Consider the following 20,537-nt stretch of genomic DNA (forward strand, 5'->3'; position numbering starts at 1 on the left):
ATGTTGACACGCTAGAAAGGCATTATTATCTGAGATATTACACTTTTTCTTATGCCTTCATATAAATCTATGAACTTTGAAAAAAAATATATTTACATGTTCAATAGTGCTGTGTCTTAAAAATAAACCAGTTGCCCAAACCAATAATTGCTGTATACTTGACAGCACACTTTTATTTTTTAATATAAAAGTTCAGTCTAAAAATTTGCATATCTTGTGTTTTACGTGACGTGTAGCAGATGAAATTCTTCTTGTCCAAAACACAGCACAGAAATCTATAAACATCCAGATAGACTGGACATTCTCTCTTCAGGTGATTAAAAACTTTTGATTCATTGTTTTAACATAGCTAGAATTGGTAAAATTGGACTGAGCTATTTTCTGAACAGAAGTAGGCTAAATAATTTTAAATGTACATATTAAAGAAAATGACATGTTTGAGTTTAAATTATGAATATTGCATTACTTAATCGTATTATGTTAGAAACTGGATGAATGTATTTAAATGTTATGTTTACCTTATTGACTTGGTTCATTATATTTCTCCTTAAAAAAGATAAGTAATATTATACAGTTTAGTTTGTGAGCTGCTGAACTGAGAAGACAAATACAGAGGAGATGAATAACCTTACAGTGGCCTTCACCACACCTGAAACATTAACAAACTCCACAACTAAGTCTATTGGGCCAATGGACTTTGTGGAAATCTGTATACTCAGCATGAATTTCCTGTTTGGTGCTCCTACAAACATCTACGTTATATGGCTCATCGTCACAGGAACAGGAGTTGCATCAGAGTTCTTCAACCTCAACCTCTCCACCTGTGAGATTGGTACCTGTCTGAATGGTTTGCTCACTATACTGCCAAAGTACTTTTCAAGTCTCTCATTGTTACCGATATTTCTACAAGGACTTATTCTCACTGGTCGTCCTCTGTTTCAGTGTCTGATGTGTGTTGAGCGTTACCTGGCAGTGGTTCATCCTGTAACCTTTCTGAAGTACAAACCTCTCAGATATAGAGTGATCTGCTGCACTGTTGTCTGGATCATTAATCTTTGCTCCTGTTTCTATGGTTTATTTATTGTAATCTCTCAAAACATGCATGTACACATATGGTTCTACTTAACAGAGCTCTTCCTCTTCTTCTCCGTCCAGTTGTTTTGTCTTGTGGCTGTTCTCAGAGCTCTGAAGCGGTCAGGACCAGGAGAGAGAGGGAGAGAGAGAGAGGAGGAAAACCACATTAAGAGAAGAGCATTTAATCTCATTTCAATAACTACTGTGAGCATGGCTTTTATGTATGTGCCATTTGCTATCACGGGATTATGTATCATTCTAACACAACAGAATAATCCTGATTATTGGATCCCTGGACTGATTTGTTATCTGCTGGCTGGTTTCGTTCAGCCTGTTCTTTATCTTCACCGCACTGGAAAACTGCCTCTGTTCCTCATAAGACTGCAATTGTGATATTTCACTGTTGCTTACTTTAGCTACTTTCTATACATTATATGATAACTTTAATACTTAAATCATGATGATTAATTTAATTTAATACTAAATTCTGTTATTTCATATATTTTGTAAAAACTTTTTTTTCTTTCGTTCGGAGTAAAATCAACATAGGGTCCTTTGCACCATGACCTCGAGCCAAACACCCCATCCAGGAGCCTTTTTTCCCCTGGTCGAACATTATTAAAGGTGAACTATGCAGTTTTTTTACCTTAACCGAACAGCTTCGGAATCATTGGAATGGTTATATTACTTTTTCGGGTTGAATGGTGGTCGTTTAGCACCCCCCTACACTCTAAAAAATGCTGGGTTGTTTTATCCAAATTTGGGTCAAATATGGACGAATCCAACCGTCGGGTTAACATTTTGAATTAAAAAATGTAGGGGGGTGCGAGACGACCACCATTCAACCCGAAAAAAGTAATATAACCATTCCAATGACTCCAAAGCTGTTCTGACCCTATGTTGAATTAACATTTTAAATAAAAAAAATGTAACCAAACTGCTGGGTTTGTCCATATTTGACCCAAATTTGGGTTAAAACAACCCAGCATTTTTTAGAGTGTATCGTCTGTGAGCGGAGAAAACACACTTGCAACTTTGAGCCGGCGAGCCGCCGGACGCGGCGTCAGGAAGTATCGCGTGATATCAGGTCTCGCGATGTAAAGAATTGCTTTACGGCAAAAAGAAATCTGCTAAAATTCTATCATTATTGCGCTCCCTCACGCTGTTCGAACCCAAATGAAGAAGACGTTTTAAAGAATGTCCCGTCTGCTTTGATGTCGTTGATCTACTAGCCTCTGGTATCTGAGAGTCGCCAACAAGTTTTCAGACAGTGTTGTCAAATATCTATTCCAAAGCTGTAGGGGGAGCTCTATAGAGAAACCGGCGAGCAAAAAGCGAGAATACAGCGAAGAAATTCCCGAACCTGCATAGCCCTGCTTTAAAGTTAGAGCTTATTTAGAGATATCAGCCGAATGGCTTAGTGCAGGCGCTAACTGATCCAAAAGTTGTATCTCGTAAATTATCCCACTAATAATGCCCGGAATGGTACCAAACTTCTACAGTAGTACAAATAGGTTCTGTACTCATAAAACGAGGCATTGGAAAGTTTGTAAGTACATCAGGAGTTTATTTAAATAACACTTACCTGATGGTCAATGCTGCTAACCTGACGATGACGTCACTGCAGTGATTTGGGAAAAAGCACTTACAATATTTTTTTAGGGAGGGAGGGAACTTCCATATTCTCTGGAAGTTCCCTCCCTCCTCATTCTTCGTTGTGCAATTAGAGAATTGAGATTTCCTTCAAGGTGGCTAACTAGGATCAGTAGGCTATTGCGAAGCACCCCCAACTTTTTCTACCTTATTAGAAATAAGATTGTTGTTGTCATCCTTAGTACTAGTAAGATAAGTGTCAGTTAGTTCAATGTTGAATAATTCGAGTCAGTTCAAACCTGTTCAGTTTAGTCAAATAGGTTTTTTTTTTAACCTTATATTTGTTTACTTTATATATTTGCATATATATAGTCATATATTCTTGTAACTGCTGTGAAGTCAGTCTACAAAACACAGCACATATATCTATACACATCCAGAGAGACTGGGCATTCACTCTTCAGGTGATAAGCATTTAACTCAGATTTTCTATATGAATGTGAAGGTTGTTGTTTTAATAGAATCTCAATATTTGTTTGTGTTGTATTTACTTGGACAGACATTGAAAACCTGCTTTCAAAATGTACTTTCGGTGACGTGTTTTTATTTTGATTGACTTCTAGTCTATATTACGTGAAGTTTTTTAGTTCTAAAATGTATAAGATTCAGTTGCTTTTTATGTTGAATTTGTCGTAAGCAGTCTTGACAGTTGTGCTTGAAAGAACTGTGGCCCATGTTATCTACTCTGTTCATTTAAAATGGGTCAGCAGCTAAAGAGCATTTTAATGCTTTGTGATCTTCAGCATTTTATGCAAGCCATTAAGAATTTCAGTTGTGACTACTTTTTACACTTTAATGCAGGGGAGCTGTAACGGGGGACACACGGGTCCAGCAAAATCAGTGACATTTTCCCGGATGATTTTGTCATTTAAAGGGATAGTTCACTTTAAAATGAACTCACCCTCAAGTTGTTTCAAACCTGTATGAATTTCTTTCTTCTGCTGAACACAAAGGAAGATATGATGTCAGCAACCAAACAGTTAACTGGTCCCATTGACTTCCATAGTAGGGAAATAATAATACTATGGAAGTCAATGGGACCAGTTAACTGGTTGGTTACCGACATTCTTCAAAATATATTCCTTTGTGTTCAGCAGAAACACAAGAAAGAAACTCATACAGGTTTGAAACAACTTGAGGGTGAGTATATGATGACATCATTTTCATTTTAAAGTGTACTATCCCTTTAAATCAGGTACGCAAAAATAAAAACTGCTCTTAGACTAGATGACAAACAGTCATCAGGGACGGATTATGACGTGGTCGTGCCCTGGGCATAGAACCCCTAATTATAATTTATTGGTATAAATGCTTAAACTTTCACACGCTAACATCATGGCGTCACCAGCTTTAATGAGAGTAGGATACACCATGTTTAGTGTGGGGCGGAGTTCAACTTTTTTTTAGACAATATAGACGTTGACTGAAACACATTTTGAGAATTTGACTTAAAATTATGATTAAATGAATGAAAACTTCACGTTTTTTGAGCAGTTCTGGACCGAACAGGTGAAATTGAAGCCTATTAAGTTGCATTGATCAGAAATAACTATTTTCATTTTGGCATCATGGAGATAGAGACATAAGGCCTGGAGTTTTTCCTCTTGTGTAAAATGTAAAAAAACATCTTTAAACTGCTTTTGGTTACTGTTTGGTTGAGACAAATTCTCAATGGAAGATCACACAAAAAGTCCAGTAGGTCTAATTTTCAAAACTGTCTCCCAGATCATGGCCCTGCATCCCCATATAATAAATAACACATATTCTCCTCAACTGGTTGGCCCTGAACCAAATGGTTCATTTTTTTATTTTTATTTTTTAACCCTTATTTAACCAGGGAAATCCTTTGAGAACAAGTCTCTTTTGCAAAGGAGCCCTGGCCAAGAAAGACGCAATAAAAGTTCCACATAAAATACAAAATATAACAAATACAATGAACATACAAGATATAATACATTAATAGTACACTGAATCAACCAAAAAAAAAAAAAAAAAAGACATCCCATTGTCACCATAGACTTATCCTAATTTGGGAAGTAGGGACAGGTGCCCATTGTGCCAGCTTCCCGGTACTTTACTAGCCTCTTAAATTGACCAAAGGAGACCAAGTTATCAAGTTTTAATTCATTCTGTAACAGGTTCCACGCTGATGGGGCAGAAATTCTAAATGCTTGCTTCCCTAACTCTGTGCGAGCCCTAGGCACAACCAGGTGGAGATTATCATTAGACCGCAGAGAGCGAGTGCTGGCCTTGAAGGACATGAGCCTACATAAATAAGGGGGCAATGTCCCAATGATGGATTTATATATAAACAATCGCCACCGGGTTAGCCTGCGCTGAACAAAGGAGGGCCACTGGACTAGATTGTACAGAGTGCAACAATGTGTAAAGGGTTTGCACCCTGTAATAAATCTCAGTGCACCATGATAAGCTGAATCCAGTTAGTGCAAATATTTGTTAGGGGCGTGCATATATAAAAAAATCACCATAGTCCATAAGAGACAGGAAAGTAGCCTCGACCAAGTTCTTCCTTGTTGCAAAAGAAAAGCAGGCCCTATTCCTAAAATAGAACCCTAGCTTTAACCTAAGTTTCCGGGCTAAATTTAGGATATGAGCCTTAAAAGTCAAATGGTCGTCGAGTAAAATTCCTAAGTACTTATACTCAGCCACACGCTCTATTAGATTTCCCTGCAGGGTAACAATGTTTGGAGAGATAGTTGTGGAGTTCCTGTTATTTGAGAACAGGACCATCTTAGTTTTATTTGCATTCAACACAAACTTCAAGTCAGATAGCCAAGATTGTACAGTGTCAAAGGCATCCTGCAGGTACTGAAAGGTCTGGTGAAGGGTTTCTCCACAAGTATAAATGATTGTGTCATCAGCATAAAAATGAAACGGAGCATTATGGACATGTGAACCGAGGTCATTTACATAAATGGTAAATAAAAGTGCCCAGCACTGATCCCTGAGGAACCCCTGATACAACTTGTAAAAAACCTGAAGAGATACCGTCAAAGGTGACACATTGAGTCCTATCTGAGAGATAATTTTCAAACCAACCCACTGCCTTCTCAGAAAGACCAATGTTGAGCAGTCTCTGTTTTAAAATACAATGGTTCACCGTATCAAAAGCTTTGGAAAGATCGATGAAAAGAGCTGCACACATCTTTTTGCTGTCCAGTGCCTCAATGATGTCATTCACAACCTTCAGTGAAGCAGAGATGGTACCATGTTCCTTTCGGAAACCCGACTGAAACTCTGAGATAATATTATTAACACTCAAATATTCTTTCAATTGTTCACTTACTAGTCATTCTAAGACCTTTGACAGCACAGACAAGTTGGAGATAGGCCTATAGTTGTTGTCATTTTACATGACACCCCCTTTCTTTTTGTCCCTATAGATCTTGATCTAGAAATTAAACCTTTTTTTGGTGATCTTCTGCGCAGAGAAGACAGACAGAGAGAAAATGAATAACTTCACGGTGATCTTCACATCTACTGTTTCTACAAACTCCATCCTCCAGCCCAGTGGGCTACTGGCCAGTGTGAGGCAAGTTCTACACGGCATCAATTTCCTGTTTGGTCTTCCTACACACTCATATGTTATATGGCTCATCATCACAGGAACAGGAAGTGGAGTCGCATCAGGATTCTTCAACCTCAATCTCTCTGTTTGCGAGATTGTTAGCTGTCTGAACTCTTTGTTCTCTGTACTTACTTACTTTCCTTGGCTTTCAAGTCTAAAAAACGTAACATTTTTTTTAATGGGGTTCGCCATCACTGGTCGTCCTCTGTTTCAGAGTCTGATGTGTGTTGAGCGTTACCTGGCAGTGGTTCATCCTGTAACCTTTCTGAAGTTCAAACCTCTCAGATATAGAGTGATCTGCTGCACTGTTGTCTGGATCATCACTCTTGGCTCCTGTTTGTGCTGCATGCTTACTTTACTCTTCTTTCACTTGTCTATTCATTTATGCATTAACTCGTTTGAGTTCCTCCTCTTCTTCTCCATCCAGTTGTTTTGTCTTGTGGCTGTTCTCAGAGCTCTGAAGCAGTCCGGACCAGGAGAGAGAGGGAGAGAGAGAGAGGAGGAAAACCCCATGAAGAGAAGAGCATTACATTTCATTCTAATAACTACCGTGAGCATGACTATTATATATATGCCATTTACTCTCTCAGGATTTTTGTACGTGCTGACACTACATGTCGAAGGACTTTTATCTTTCGGAATTATTTGTTTTATTCTGGGTGGTTTTGTGCAGCCTGTTCTTTATCTGAACCGGGCTGGAAAACTCTCCTGTCTCTGTTCCCCATAAAACCTGCAATTGTGATACATTACAAATGTATTTTTCTATTTGATCATTTTTATTAATGGATGGGCATTTGTAAGTTGCCATTTCTTTTAATCTCAAACTAAACATCTTATTTCTTTATATTAGTGTTTATGCCAGAACATGTTATGCAATGCGCTATGTATTTTGAGAGATTCAAAATATAGTTTTCCATTTTTTTTTTTACGGTCAGACTAAATTGGAAGAGTTTAAATACATTTTCATTGAACAAAGAACAATAAAGGAATGATATATATATAAGCTTTTTTTTTTTACATGGCAAACATTTACATATAGCAACATATTCCACCTGCAAGTTTTTGGATTTATAAAGATAGATTATGTTTTATCTTGTCAAAATAAAATATTGTAACAACAAATTTTTCAGCCTCAATTTTGAAGTTGAGAGTCAGATGTCATAAATATGCTGGAAATGTATTATTATCTGAGATATTTAAATTTTTCTTATGCATTCATATAAATCTATGAACTTGGGGTTGAAAACATATATTTGCTTACTGCTTTGTCTTATAAAAATAAAAACAGTTGTCATGTTTACCATGGTTATATAGTTTTAAATGATGACATGTTTGCACCAGTTGGGCCCATTTTCATTATCACAGGTCCTGTTTATTCGTGAACAACTGCTGTATCAAGATAAGTGAGCCAAAATAAATTAAAATGCAATGGCATATTGTGGTCAAACGTTTTTTTTTTCCGTTTTTTTTCTTGATTTTATTATATTTATTATATCACATAAATATCAATATGGTCATTTTTTCAATATTGAAAATAAAGTACAGGTTTCTTATATTTATTTTAATAATCTATTGTACATTTTTCTGTTTGTGTTTACACGGTTAACATTATCTGTCATTTGGAACCACTTTTTACTTTCATACCATTTATTTGCATACCATATGTTTTTTTTGTGACATGTGTGGACTGTGGAGTCATGTATATATTACCTTGTGGCAACTGTGAAGTCAGTCTCCAAAACACAGCAGAGATATTTATACACATCCAGAGAGACTGAACATTCACTCTTCAGGTGATAATGTTTTGATTGAACTATTGCTAGTTGTGTAACCTATTTTTGCTATTCTGTTCTGTTAAAGGGACATCAGCTAAATAGGCTTTTGATAAAATCAGATGCTTTGCAAATCTTAGCTTTTGTATGTAGACTATGAAGATACATATATTTTTAGCTGTAAACTCTGCATGCAAATTTAGGTTCATGTATATGTTAATACTTCTTGTTTTCCATAGAACATATATTTTCTGTGAGATTTAGTTGAGAGAAATAAGGATGAGATGAATAACTGCACATCGAACTTCACCACACCTGAAGCATCTACATTCTCCACAATTCAGTCCATTGAGCTAATAACAATTCTGGATATTTCTCTGCACTGCTTCAATTTCATGTTTGGTCTTCCTATACACTCCTATGTTATATGGCTCATCATCACAGGAACAGGAAGTGAAGTTGCATCAGAGTTCTTCATCCTCAATCTCTCTGTTTGTGAGATTCCCAACTGTCTGAACATTTTGGTCCATGTACTTGATCGTTGGTTTTCAAGTTTCAAGACATTGAAATATTTTACATTAGGACTATTCGTCACTGGTCGTCCTCTGTTTCAGTGTCTGATGTGTGTTGAGCGTTACCTGGCAGTGGTTCATCCTGTAACCTTTCTGAAGTACAAACCTCTCAGATATAAAGTGATCTGCTGCACTGTGATCTGGATAATCACTCTTGGATCCTGTTTGTGCTGCATGTTTATGGTCTCAAATAATTTGTATATTTTTGTATGCTTCTATTCGATTCAGTTCCTCCTCTTCCTCTCCACCAGTTGTTCTGCTGTGTGGCTGTTCTCAGAGCTCTGAAGCGGTCAGGACCAGGAGAGAGAGGGAGAGAGAGAGAGGAGGAAAACCACATGAAGAGAAGAGCGTATCATCTCATTCTAATAACTGTGAGCATGATTATAATCTATATGCCATTTGCTATCTCAGGATTCTCTTTCATTCTGACTAATCAGTACATCCAGGAACCTTTTACTATTGGTTTTTTTTTCTTTCTATTTGCTGGTTTTATTCAGCCTTTTCTTTATCTGAACCGGGTTGGAAAACTCTCCTGTAAACATTTAATTGTTTAGTTTTTAGTATTTAAACATGTTATTTGATGAAGCTTCACATGTGGCTTCTGTAATGTCTTGTAAAATGGTTCAGAACATGTCAGCGTGACTCTCTGTCATTCACTGTTTATTTAGAGAAATACAGCCACAAACTTGATTGTGTGTCCTGATTGTTCTTCAAGTTTATTCTGAATGTGATAATCAAATCTGGTCATTATAAGTGTTTGCTGTAGATTGTTTATCCAATAAAACTCTTCTCCAATGACACAGTGTCACTTTTCCTATTGAGGGTTTCCACTGTTCCACTGTTCCAATTGTTGCAATCCTAGAGATTTCAGGATTCAGAGAAGGGAGGACCCAGGTGCAGAATGAGCGGGGAGTGATATTTATTTAGAATAAATTCTAGAAAAAAAAGTAACAGAAACTTTCAAACAAAAATAAATAAAACAAGATTACATCCTTGCAGAAAAAAATTATTAAAAAGAAAAGATTACTTAGCAAAAAAACATAAAAAACATAAAGAGAACCAAAACACAAGGCTTGAGAGATCAGAATACAAATAAATAAAGACTAGAACTAGACTAACTAGTGATGGCAATTTCAAAACACTGCTTCACTACTTATTCCTTTTTTTCAAACCTTTTCAGGTAACAGGTAAGTATAACTCATTCAAAACAGAATTCATACATAATTCAAATCACAGCATTTAAATGTATGTCCACAATACATTTGACCATTTCTCTTCGATATTACACTTTTAAGCAACTTCAATAAACATCTATACAACTTTACATGTGTCTTGTCTTGTACCATCACATTGTGTTTTCACTCAACACTTTCAAGTTTCACTTTATCTATTTTATATATATTGAAGTTCTAAACAAAGAGAAATCAGAATAACTTCTATGAAACAATAGAAAAACTTTGATGGAATGACCAATTAATAATGATTCACGGTCTCCATTGATGTAGATGTTTTTTTTTAACACTTACTAGTGTATATTTTTAGAGAAAACAATTTTCAATTTCACTTTTCCACATAAACAAAATGGTGTGAGTAAACACAATATAACCCATTATACAGCTCAACCTGGAAAATCAAGATTACACAGGAAATATAGTTGTTGTATAATTGTTTCAAATCTCTTAACTTGCACATCACATTTTCTACAAGCATCATGAATTTGGACTGTTTACTCAGCTGGAGATTGCATCGACCACAATCAGTTCAACTGAACAAACAGAGTCTAAGCATTAATGAATGTCTCAAGTATCACAAATGATTGATATTGATCCATACAAAACATTTTACATACCTGTATAAAATGATGAGAAAACACAGATTAGTGTCTGCAGCGTTCTGGCGCTGCAGTCTTAATGCTGCAGTTTTTCTATTTGCCCTTTGACCAGAACGTCATTCCTCATCACTCTGCAATGCGCCACCTCCAGGCCTCTTTCAGAATACACCTAAATCCATGTAACATTAAAATAACTTTTTAGACTCTTTTAAATACTTGAACAGAAGAAAGAGAGAAAGAAAATCTATAATTTTGGGGTACCTATTATTACTCAATACCTTTATCTTTCACTGTAATATTTTTTTAGTCCGTCACATAGAGAGCCTAAGTCCCTCCCCTTCCGGTCGACCACCATGGGACCTTATTTCGGAAAAATATTGTATGGTAGTCAATGGCGAGAGACAACAAATATTTTGATCTCGTTTGAATTGTGCCCTGAATTACACATATGATGTTTGTCAATTTAAAAGATACATTTTAAAGTCAAGAAAGTCGCAGTTTGATGTAAAACGGTTGAGGTATAAGACTATGAAAATACGTAATTACAAAGACTACAAACCCAGAAGGCGCACATGCGACGTCATACCTTTTCTCTCAATGAATGAAGCTAACTTTACTGAAGCTAACGTCTGTCATTTTTTCTATAGTCTTACATTATAATCGTAACGTTACGCCGTCATGCCTGACTCGTGTTTTGAGCCAGAATACACACATACGAGCAACGGATCTTGTGACGTAGGCTACATAGTGCGAGACGAGAGATGTAGTTCATCGAGCGATTTTCACATACAACTAAACGTTACTCTTCTGTTTTATGACAAACTGCGACTTTCTTGACTTTCATATTTACCTTTTAAATTGACAAACATCATATGTGTAGTTCAGGGGACAGTTCAGACGGAATAAAAAGATAAGTTATCTCTCCCCATTGACTTCCATACATATTTTTTCCGAAATAAGGTCCCATGAGCCGGAAGCGGAGGGGCGGGACTTAGGCTCTCTATATCAAACTGCCAGAGTCACGTAACTTCAGTAAATGAGGCTTTACGTCATAACTGTTTTGAAAAATTTCAATGGTTCACCGCTTGGGATGATCTATGTCAACCCATGAATCATGAGGAGTCACTGTGAACCAATTAACAAGTGTCTGTTGGTTTTACCTGATCTCTGATCAGTTTCATACATTTGTAGACATTTTAATTAGACATTAGTAGGCTATAATTAAAATTAATAATGGTAGTTAGTCCATACTTGCCAACCTTGAGACCTCAGAATTAGGGAGATATTCCGCGGGCGGGGGGGGATTGAGCAATGTTAGTTGGCGGGGGGGGGGGGGGGGGGGGGGGGGGGTGTAAGCAATGTTAGTTGCTTACATTAACTAAATGAGCCTACAATAGCAGACATAAGCCCTTGAAATAAAAAAATGGCCATGTTTTATAAAAAGGTTGACAAAACTAAATAAAAACATAGAAATTGTGTAAGATAACGTTAATTTAGTTGTAGATTACATTCTCATATCCATTTTTTTTTTTTTTTTTTTTTATGTCACAAGGAATAATCTGTTTTACTGCTTTGCACGATTCTTTTGTAGTGTGGTTTTGGTGTAGCCTACTAAAGTGTACTAAAATAAACATTCACGAGTGTACCTGACTTCTTCTCACCGCTGATTCCTGATGGTTTAGAGGACAATTACACCGAGTCGCACCCTGTCTTTTTAAAGAATAGTAGCCTACACCGGCGAGCGCGAAGTATAAATGCCTCGTGGGGAGGCGCGCGCGCAGTCAGCAGAGGCGCGCGCAGCGGAGGCTACGCAAACCCATAGACGGCTCTGACCATAGACATGACAGCGCATAGACTTCATACTGTCTATGTTCTTTTTCCGTTCTGATTGCCGCGCTTGACTTCTAGGTGTGTAACCTTTATTATTGTTCGGTCTGAAACGGCGCCCAGTGACGGATGGTGTAGCAATATTGTTGTCCTGGTGGAAATCGGGAGAAATTCGGGAGAAAGGTCGGTCCGGGAGATTTTCGGGAGGGGCTTTGAAATTCGGGAGTCTCCCGGAAAAATCGGGAGGGTTGGCATGTATGAGTTAGTCTCTTATTGGACTTTTAGCTGAGCTAGCCTATTCATAGAACAAACAAAACAAACCCTGACAATTGATAAAATAACATATAGACTCTTGATAATCTTATTAGATGATTAGATAATTGCATTTGAAAGATTTTACTTAAAACAAAATTGCAATATATTTGTAAAAGGTGTTTTCATGCATGTTTGCCCTGGGTTTATTTGCATTTACTACTATTCTGACCACTCGGGGTCACCGTGAAGACAGGTGTCTGTTTGTTTCGAAGCCTCGACACAATGCTGCACATTTGCTTCAACTGTTTCAAGAAGCCTCGATCTACCCACCACTACTAAAATCACAGGAACAAAGAAAAACTAAAATTTAACAAAAATAAAAGAATCAAACAAGGAAACCTAAATCTAGCACAGACAAACAAGGTCTGTGAAAACCATAGACATCTTATAGATAGACGCCCTATCGACCGCTACTGCCTACTAGCGCGGTCGAGCCGTGGGGCCGCCATCTTAAACCGGTCACCCGCTCCACTCAGTGTAATCTGTATGGCAGGTGCAATGAGCTGTCAGCGCATTTAATTAATCATATCTCACTGAATACCCAACTGATTTTCACGCGGGGTTTTTTTTCTGCAAATGTCATTCATGTAGCTATGATACAGGACACATGGTTCGGCATATTTTAATATTCATAGTAGGCTATAAATTCAATTAAAAATTTAGCTTTTCTAATGCTAGTGTAGTGTGTGTGTGTGTGTGTGTGTGTGTGTGTGTGTGTGTGTCTATATATTTCTCTTTTCAAACCTTACATTTGTTTGCAGAATATATTTGCATATCTGATGTTGTATATGTGACGTGCAGCAGATTAAGTTATGTATATTCTTGTAACAGCTGTGAAGTCAGTCTATAAAACACATCACAGAGATTTACACATCCAGAGAGACTGGACATTCACTCTTCAGGTGACAAACTATTCAACTTTACATTTTCTGTATGAACTTAGGTTAGAGTAAACACTTGATTGTTATTTATAAGATCATTTTAAAATGGTAAAACAACCAATATATTGACACCTTTTTCTGAGACTAACTCTTTGCTAAAATTCAGCAGCACATAAACTTAATTCAACTCATTTTGAGTATTCTATGTGAACCTGAGACTATGTGCCTGAGGCAGAGATGATGCTGAGAAATGCAGTCTTGAAAGGTGTATTTGAAAGAACGTATTCATTTATAAATTAATGAATTTTGTTTTTATATTACTATTCATAACAAATAAGACTTCATGATTGAAAATATTCATTAAAATATAAAAATTGTAGGGCCCGAGCACCGATGGTGTGAGGACCCTATATTGGAATTGCTCTGTTTATTATTAAAAACTCAATTCTTAATGAAACTTGTGAATGTAAGGAAAATGCAACCAACCTTTTGTCTTAAAGCATATTAAAAACACAGCATAAACTTGATTTCCACCACAGGGGGTCTTTAACATTTTTGTGAGCTTTTGGACTGAGAGATAAACAAGATGATGATTAATTCTACAGTGAACTTCACATCTGAAGCATCAACAAAATTTAGTCTGGAAAATTGTGTGTACTTCATCAATGTCTTGTTTGGTCTTCCTACACACTCGTATGTTATATGGCTCATCATCACAGGAACAGGAAGTGGACTTGCATCAGAGTTCTTCATCCTCAATCTCTCTGTTTGTGAAATTGGCACCTGTCTGAACTCTTTGTTGGCTGTAATTTCTTTGTTTACCGAGCTTTCACATCCCACAATAGTAGGACGTTTTTTATTAGGACTATTCATCACTGGTCGTCCTCTGTTACAGTGTCTGATCTGTGTTGAGCGTTACCTGGCAGTGGTTTATCCTGTAACCTTTCTGAAGTACAAACCTCTCAGATATAGAGTGATCTGCTGCACTGCGGCCTGGATAATTATTCTTGGATCCTGTTTGGGCTGCATGTTTACAACAACAACCCAAGCTAATAATATTTACATATACTTCTACTCGATTCAGTTCCTCCTCTTCCTCTCCATCCAGTTGTTTTTCCTTGTGGCTGTTCTCAGAGCTCTGAAGCAGTCAGGACCAGGAGAAAGAGGGAGAGAGAGAGGGGAGGAAAACCCCATGAAGAGAAGAGCGTTTCATCTCATTCTAATAACTACTGTTACCATGTCCACTATATATATTCCATTCATTTTCGCAGGATTCATTTTGATTCTGACACAACTGTTAATTGTGCATCTTTTTTCTTTTGGTTTGTTATGTTTTTTTCTGGCAGGTTTTGTTCAGCCTGTTCTTTATCTGCACCGCACTGGAAAACTCTCCTGCCTTTTCCATAAAACATTTGGTTAATTTATTTGGTAACACTTAACTTGAAGGGGTGTGCATAAGACTGACATGACACCTTCATAATCATAACATAACACATGCATGCATGTTTAAGACAACGGCCATTAAGTGTCATTTGCTCAATTATGACATTTATAAATCAAATATTACATTGTTTGAGATGTCTTTGTTATGACAACTTGACATAAACCATATTTTCTTTTTTGAATAGCTTCATTTGGACATTACACTCTAATAAATGCTGGGTTGTTTCAACCCAAATTTTGGGTCAAATATGGACAAACCCGGCCATTGGGTTACATTTTTTTTTATTAAATTTTTAACCCAACGTTTGGGTTTGTCCATATTTGACCCACAATTGGGTTGTAACAACCCAGCATTTTTTAGAGTGTACTGTTGTTGTTGTTGTTGTTGTTTTACTTACAATACTGTAATTTACTGTATAATTTCAAATTAATTTTCAGAAACATGCTAATGTGAACCCATGTCATTTAATGGTTTATTTAATTCTTGACTGTCTCATTCTACATTCAGAATAACTCTACTTTTGTGTTTATTCGATAAAGTTTATATAAATGTTTACCAATTCAAGGATTGTCACAGATTATTTCATTTGACCTGAAATCCTAGCCCATCTTTCATTTTACAAATGTTAGATATATAAATTTGCATAGCACGTGTTGCACCTGCAGGCCAGTTTTTTGATTTTGATTTATGAAGGCTGTTTAAGAAGACTGATGTGAGCCTTAGGGCCCTATTTTAAAGAGCATGGTCTAAAGCAGTGGTTCTCAAACCTGTCCTGGAGGATCACCAACACTGCACGTTTTCTTTGTCTCCCTAATCAAACACACCTGATTCAGCTCATCAGCTCATTAACCCATGTGATAATGAGCTGATGAGCTGAATCAGGTTTGTTTGATTAGGGAGACAAAGAAAACGTGCAGTGTTGGGGGTCCGTCAGGAGCACACTGAAAAATAAATCCGTAAAATTTACGGTAAAATACCGGCAGCTGTGGTTACGGTAGCAACATTTTAGGTTTTACGGACTTAATTTTAAATTTACAGTAATAAACCATATTCCATTATCTGATATAATGTTAATTTACCGACCTATTGAAGTATTAATATCTGTTTTGTACCATACACTGACAACCAACAATCACAGCAGTGATGAGAGTCATATGGTCAATCAAAGCTCATCACAAACAGCTCTTCTACAAGAAAGTTACAGTAATGACATACAGAGCTTTAGCATTAACCCCCCCATATAGTCCAGGCGTTTTAGGAAAAAAGGGATTGCAACAGAATCAAACTCAACTGATTTTGTATCCTCCATATGCCCTGAGTAAGGAAAAAAAAGCCCCAAAGAATCCCATTAGTCAAGTCAAGTCACCTTTATTTATATAGCGCTTTTTACAATACAGATTGTATCAAAGCAGCTTCACAGTGATAACATGATACAAAAAACAATTTCATCATCGTCCACCTTTAAGGCAGATCTATAATATTGTTGAATATTAAATGTCCCCAACTAAGCAAGCCAGAAGGTAAGGCAAAGTTTTCAAAGCCCCATTAGGGGAAAGTTTTGAAAAAGACCCAAAAATATCCTATTCATACGCCTGTTCATTATTTTTCTCACATGAATAGGGTAATTGATGACTTATATCAAGACAAACAAAAAATGTTTTGCAAGTTTTTGAATTTTTTTTATTGTTTGTTAACATGGACAAAATCTAATTACAGATGTGCTAATTTGCATAAATACCACAACAGATCTAAACATTGGGTACAGCGTTTTTAAAACATTCAGAGATTCAGTCAGTCATTAATTCAAGGTCTACTCAACTGTCAACTCTCAACTGTCACTAAGCTGTCCCTCAGGTAAGAAAAATTTCCTTTTGTTTTTCCTACATGGATTATACATTAATAAAACATACCTGGTGATCAACTACAATGTATTGCATAAATTAACTTATCACATAAGTTGACTTCATAAATTGATTTTGATTTTCCTAAAATATTTTTAGGCACCATTATGGCGATTAGTAATCCCTTTGGTTGGGCACTTGGAACTTTATTTACTTTATTGTAGTTCTCTTCCAATTGATGCAGACAGTGATGCTACAAGACATCAGTTGTTTGGTGTCAAAAGAAGATAAGTAATACACATATATTATATATAACTAATATATTTGTGTATAAATGTATGATGTAACTATATCTCATGTCAATTAATTATCTTTTATTATTTAGTTGGTAACACTTAGGCCTATGTCCTAAAGACCTTGTGAAACTGTTCATTTGGTTTATATAATCCCTCTATATTTGTGATAATCTTGTAATTGATCATACTTGAGTCACACCAGACTTCAATATTCAGCAATGCAAAACACAACCATGGTAACAATTAAATTAAATTTACTGTAAGATAAATTATCAAGTACTCTCTACAGTTACTTTTTAGTTACTAGAACTCTTGTGTTAGTGAACTATACTAACTAAGCATGTGTCAGTACCACATACTATTCCTATTTCACTTTACTTGTTTTATTTTTAAGGCAATCGGTTTACTGATAATATGAACTCTAATGAGAAGTTACAGTAACACAACTAATGATTTTGATATTATAAACAGTATTTGCCTCTCGGCTCACGCCCATTTCACACTGCACGCGTTGCAGAGAAGCGTGTTTTTTTTCGGCGCCCATGTTAACAGATTAGATCATTCAAAGCGAGTAACAGATTTTTTTTGTTTTGTTAGTTTTTTGGCAGAGTATCGGAAGCACAAGCTGAACAGGCACATTACTATTCCAGATAGGGGGCGGGGGGCAGCAGTTCATTTGCATTTTAAGATACATGCGTGGAAACAGCATGTTTTTGCTTCTACTCAAAAATAGTATTTTGAGATGTGACTTCACACATACATTCTGGGTACACCTGAGACTTATATTACATATTGTAAAAAGGGCCATAATAGGGCCCCTGTAAGATTTGCCTATCTAATGTTTGGTGATTTGTTGCCTGGCTATGGAGTCACATATATATTCTTATGACAGCTGTGAAGTCAGTCTACAAAACACAGCACAGAGATTTATACACATCCAGAGAGACTGAACATTCATTCTTCAGGTGATGAACTTTGGATTAATTTTCTTGTTTTCAGCTAAATAATATACAACATTTTTGTAAGACGGTTTAATTATTAACTGGACTGGTACCTAAAATATTTAAAAAAGAATGTGAAAGAGTTATTTTCATGCAAACGGGCTATGTAAGGATTTAAAATAATAGCCATTTCATGTTCTGAAGTCAATTAATATTGAATTGAATTTCTCTTATGTTATGTGGGTGTATCAAAGTGATCTGCCTTAAAGGGCACCTATTATGACATTTAAAATCTTGCTAATGTTGTTTTGGGAGTCCCCAACAACAGTTTTACATGCATGCAATGACAAAAAACACTTTTGTTGTCGTATAATATGCATTTATTTTTACTTGATTTGCTCACCGACTCCCAAATGATTCGTTCAACGACTCATTTTTCCAAACCCCTCCTTTGCGCGACACTAATCTGCGCTGATTGGTCAGATGACCCAGCAGTGTTTACAGAGATAATACTTATTGTTTAACACGGAGTACAATGATGCTTTTATCAAATAAATTGTGTTATAATAATGATTATAGTCCACTGCTTTGTAGTTTGTAGTAAAAAACTAAAAATAAGATAAAGAATTTAATGTTATGTTAGCGAGCATAGCCCAGAGTTCATATTGTAAAAGCACAATCAGTCTTTGTTTGCATTAGCCCGATGCATAAACATAACGAAAAAAAAAAAAAAATGCAGTTACGTACTACGAGGTATTACTCTATTCTTTAAGACAACTCCGAAAACAACGACAAACACTTCACATATCTCAATACAATTGTCATTGAAGACCTAGAAGCTAAACGGTGCTTACACAACAAACAAAATAATTATTAAGCATGCTACATAAAACATAAAAGCAACAATTATTAATAACACTTACAGGTTGTGATATACGGAGGAGGAAGCTGATGCAAATACACCTGGAACTGAACCTTCCTTCAACATCAGCCGGCTCGCGAATCCAAGTTTGATTGCATTTAAGTTGGTAAAGCAATCGTCTTCAAAATGGCGCGAACAAGCACTCTTAGAAGAAAAGGTTCTATAGGCGCTATGTATTTGGAACCCCTAAAAGGTTCTACACTCTTAGAAAAAAAGGGTTCATTGGGATTCTATATAGAACCATAGGGTTCTTTACTCAACTCCAAAGAACCTTTTATGCTAAAAAGGTTCTATAATGACAAGAAAGAACCCTTTTGGTTCTTAAAAACCCTTAAAAAGGGTTCTGTATATAGAACCTTTTAGGGGTTCCAAATACGAAGCGCCTATATAACCTTTTAAGGTTCTATATAGAACCTTTTCTTCTAAGAGTGAAGCACAAGGCTCGGACTATACTTCTGTGGTATAGTTGTATATATGAATTGTAGCCACTTAGTCTTCAAATGCTCCTCCTTGGGCAGATGAAAAAAGTTGGCTTTTGAGTCGCACTTCAGAACACAGCGTCTCGTCGCCATAATGTTTTCAAGTTTGCCTTGGAGCGCAATAAGTGGGCGTATCGTATTCAAATAACTTGACAAGTTGACGTCATCTAGTCAGAGAAAAAGCTTCGGTCTTCTAACGATTCATAAAAATGACTCCGAGTCGACTCTTACTTTTGAAAGACAATAACTTTATATACGGTGCACTTTCATATTTCAAACTTTGCAGGATGTTTTTGTTCACTTAGATCTATGTTACACACTACATGAAAGGTACATTTCAAAATTCCATAATAGGTGCCCTTTAAAATGACCTGGCAGTAAATGTTAGACATTTAATGTTGAAATATGAATTGTAATTGTGTGGAATTACACACTGTTGAAAACCTTCTATTTGTATTGTTGAACACAACATTGTCTTGTTTTATACAGTCTGAATTACATTTTTCTCTTTTTCTATTGATCACAGCTGCTATATTTAGTTATATTTTTCTTGAGTTTTTGAGCTTAAAAGAACAGAAGAGATGAATAATTCTACAGTGAACTTCACCGCACATGAAACATCTACAAACTCCACAATCCAGTCCATTGATTTTGTGGGAAGTCTGATCGTTTGTATGGACAGCATAAATGTCCTGGTTGGACTTACACACACCTATGTTACATGGCTCATCATCACAGGATCAAGAGTTGCATCAGGATTATTTAACCTCAATCTCTCTGTTTGTGAGATTGGTAACTGTCTGATCTCTTTGATCAGTATATTTAATTATTGTACTGGGTTTTCACATCTAACAACATTAGTATATTTTTTGGTAGGACTAAGCATCACTGGTCGTCCTCTGTTTCAGTGTCTGATGTGTGTTGAGCGTTACCTGGCAGTGGTTCATCCTGTAACCTTTCTGAAGTACAAACCTCTCAGATATAGAGTGATCTGCTGCACTGCGGTCTGGATCATTATTCTTGGCTCCTGTTTGTGCTGCATGTATATTATGAGCTTGTTTTATATTTATACATGGTTCTTCTCACTGCAGTTCCTCCTC

General features: G+C 36.4%; 2 protein-coding genes across 2 annotated transcripts in view; both read left to right on the top strand.

Annotated features, from left to right (window-relative positions):
• Positions 1 to 618: 618 nt before the first annotated feature.
• On the top strand, positions 619 to 1,467 carry LOC306984548 (uncharacterized protein; the record flags this gene model as incomplete). The annotated part of the gene is made up of 1 exon (XM_079586022.1): positions 619 to 1,467. One exon carries the CDS (start codon positions 619 to 621, stop codon positions 1,465 to 1,467), a length of 849 nt encoding a protein of 282 aa, XP_079442148.1.
• A 4,730-nt stretch (positions 1,468 to 6,197) lies between these two features.
• Positions 6,198 to 20,537, top strand: part of LOC306984549 (chemokine XC receptor 1-like) — a gene marked incomplete at both ends in the record, with an annotated part of 42,791 nt that continues 28,451 nt past the window's right edge. The window contains one exon of the mRNA XM_079586023.1: positions 6,198 to 6,866. Coding sequence (XP_079442149.1) covers positions 6,198 to 6,866 — 669 coding nt within the window. The remainder of the gene's footprint in view (positions 6,867 to 20,537) is intronic.

The sequence above is a fragment of the Phoxinus phoxinus genome, assembly GCF_949152265.1.
Source record: "Phoxinus phoxinus genome assembly, chromosome: 17".
Taxonomy (NCBI): domain Eukaryota; kingdom Metazoa; phylum Chordata; class Actinopteri; order Cypriniformes; family Leuciscidae; genus Phoxinus; species Phoxinus phoxinus.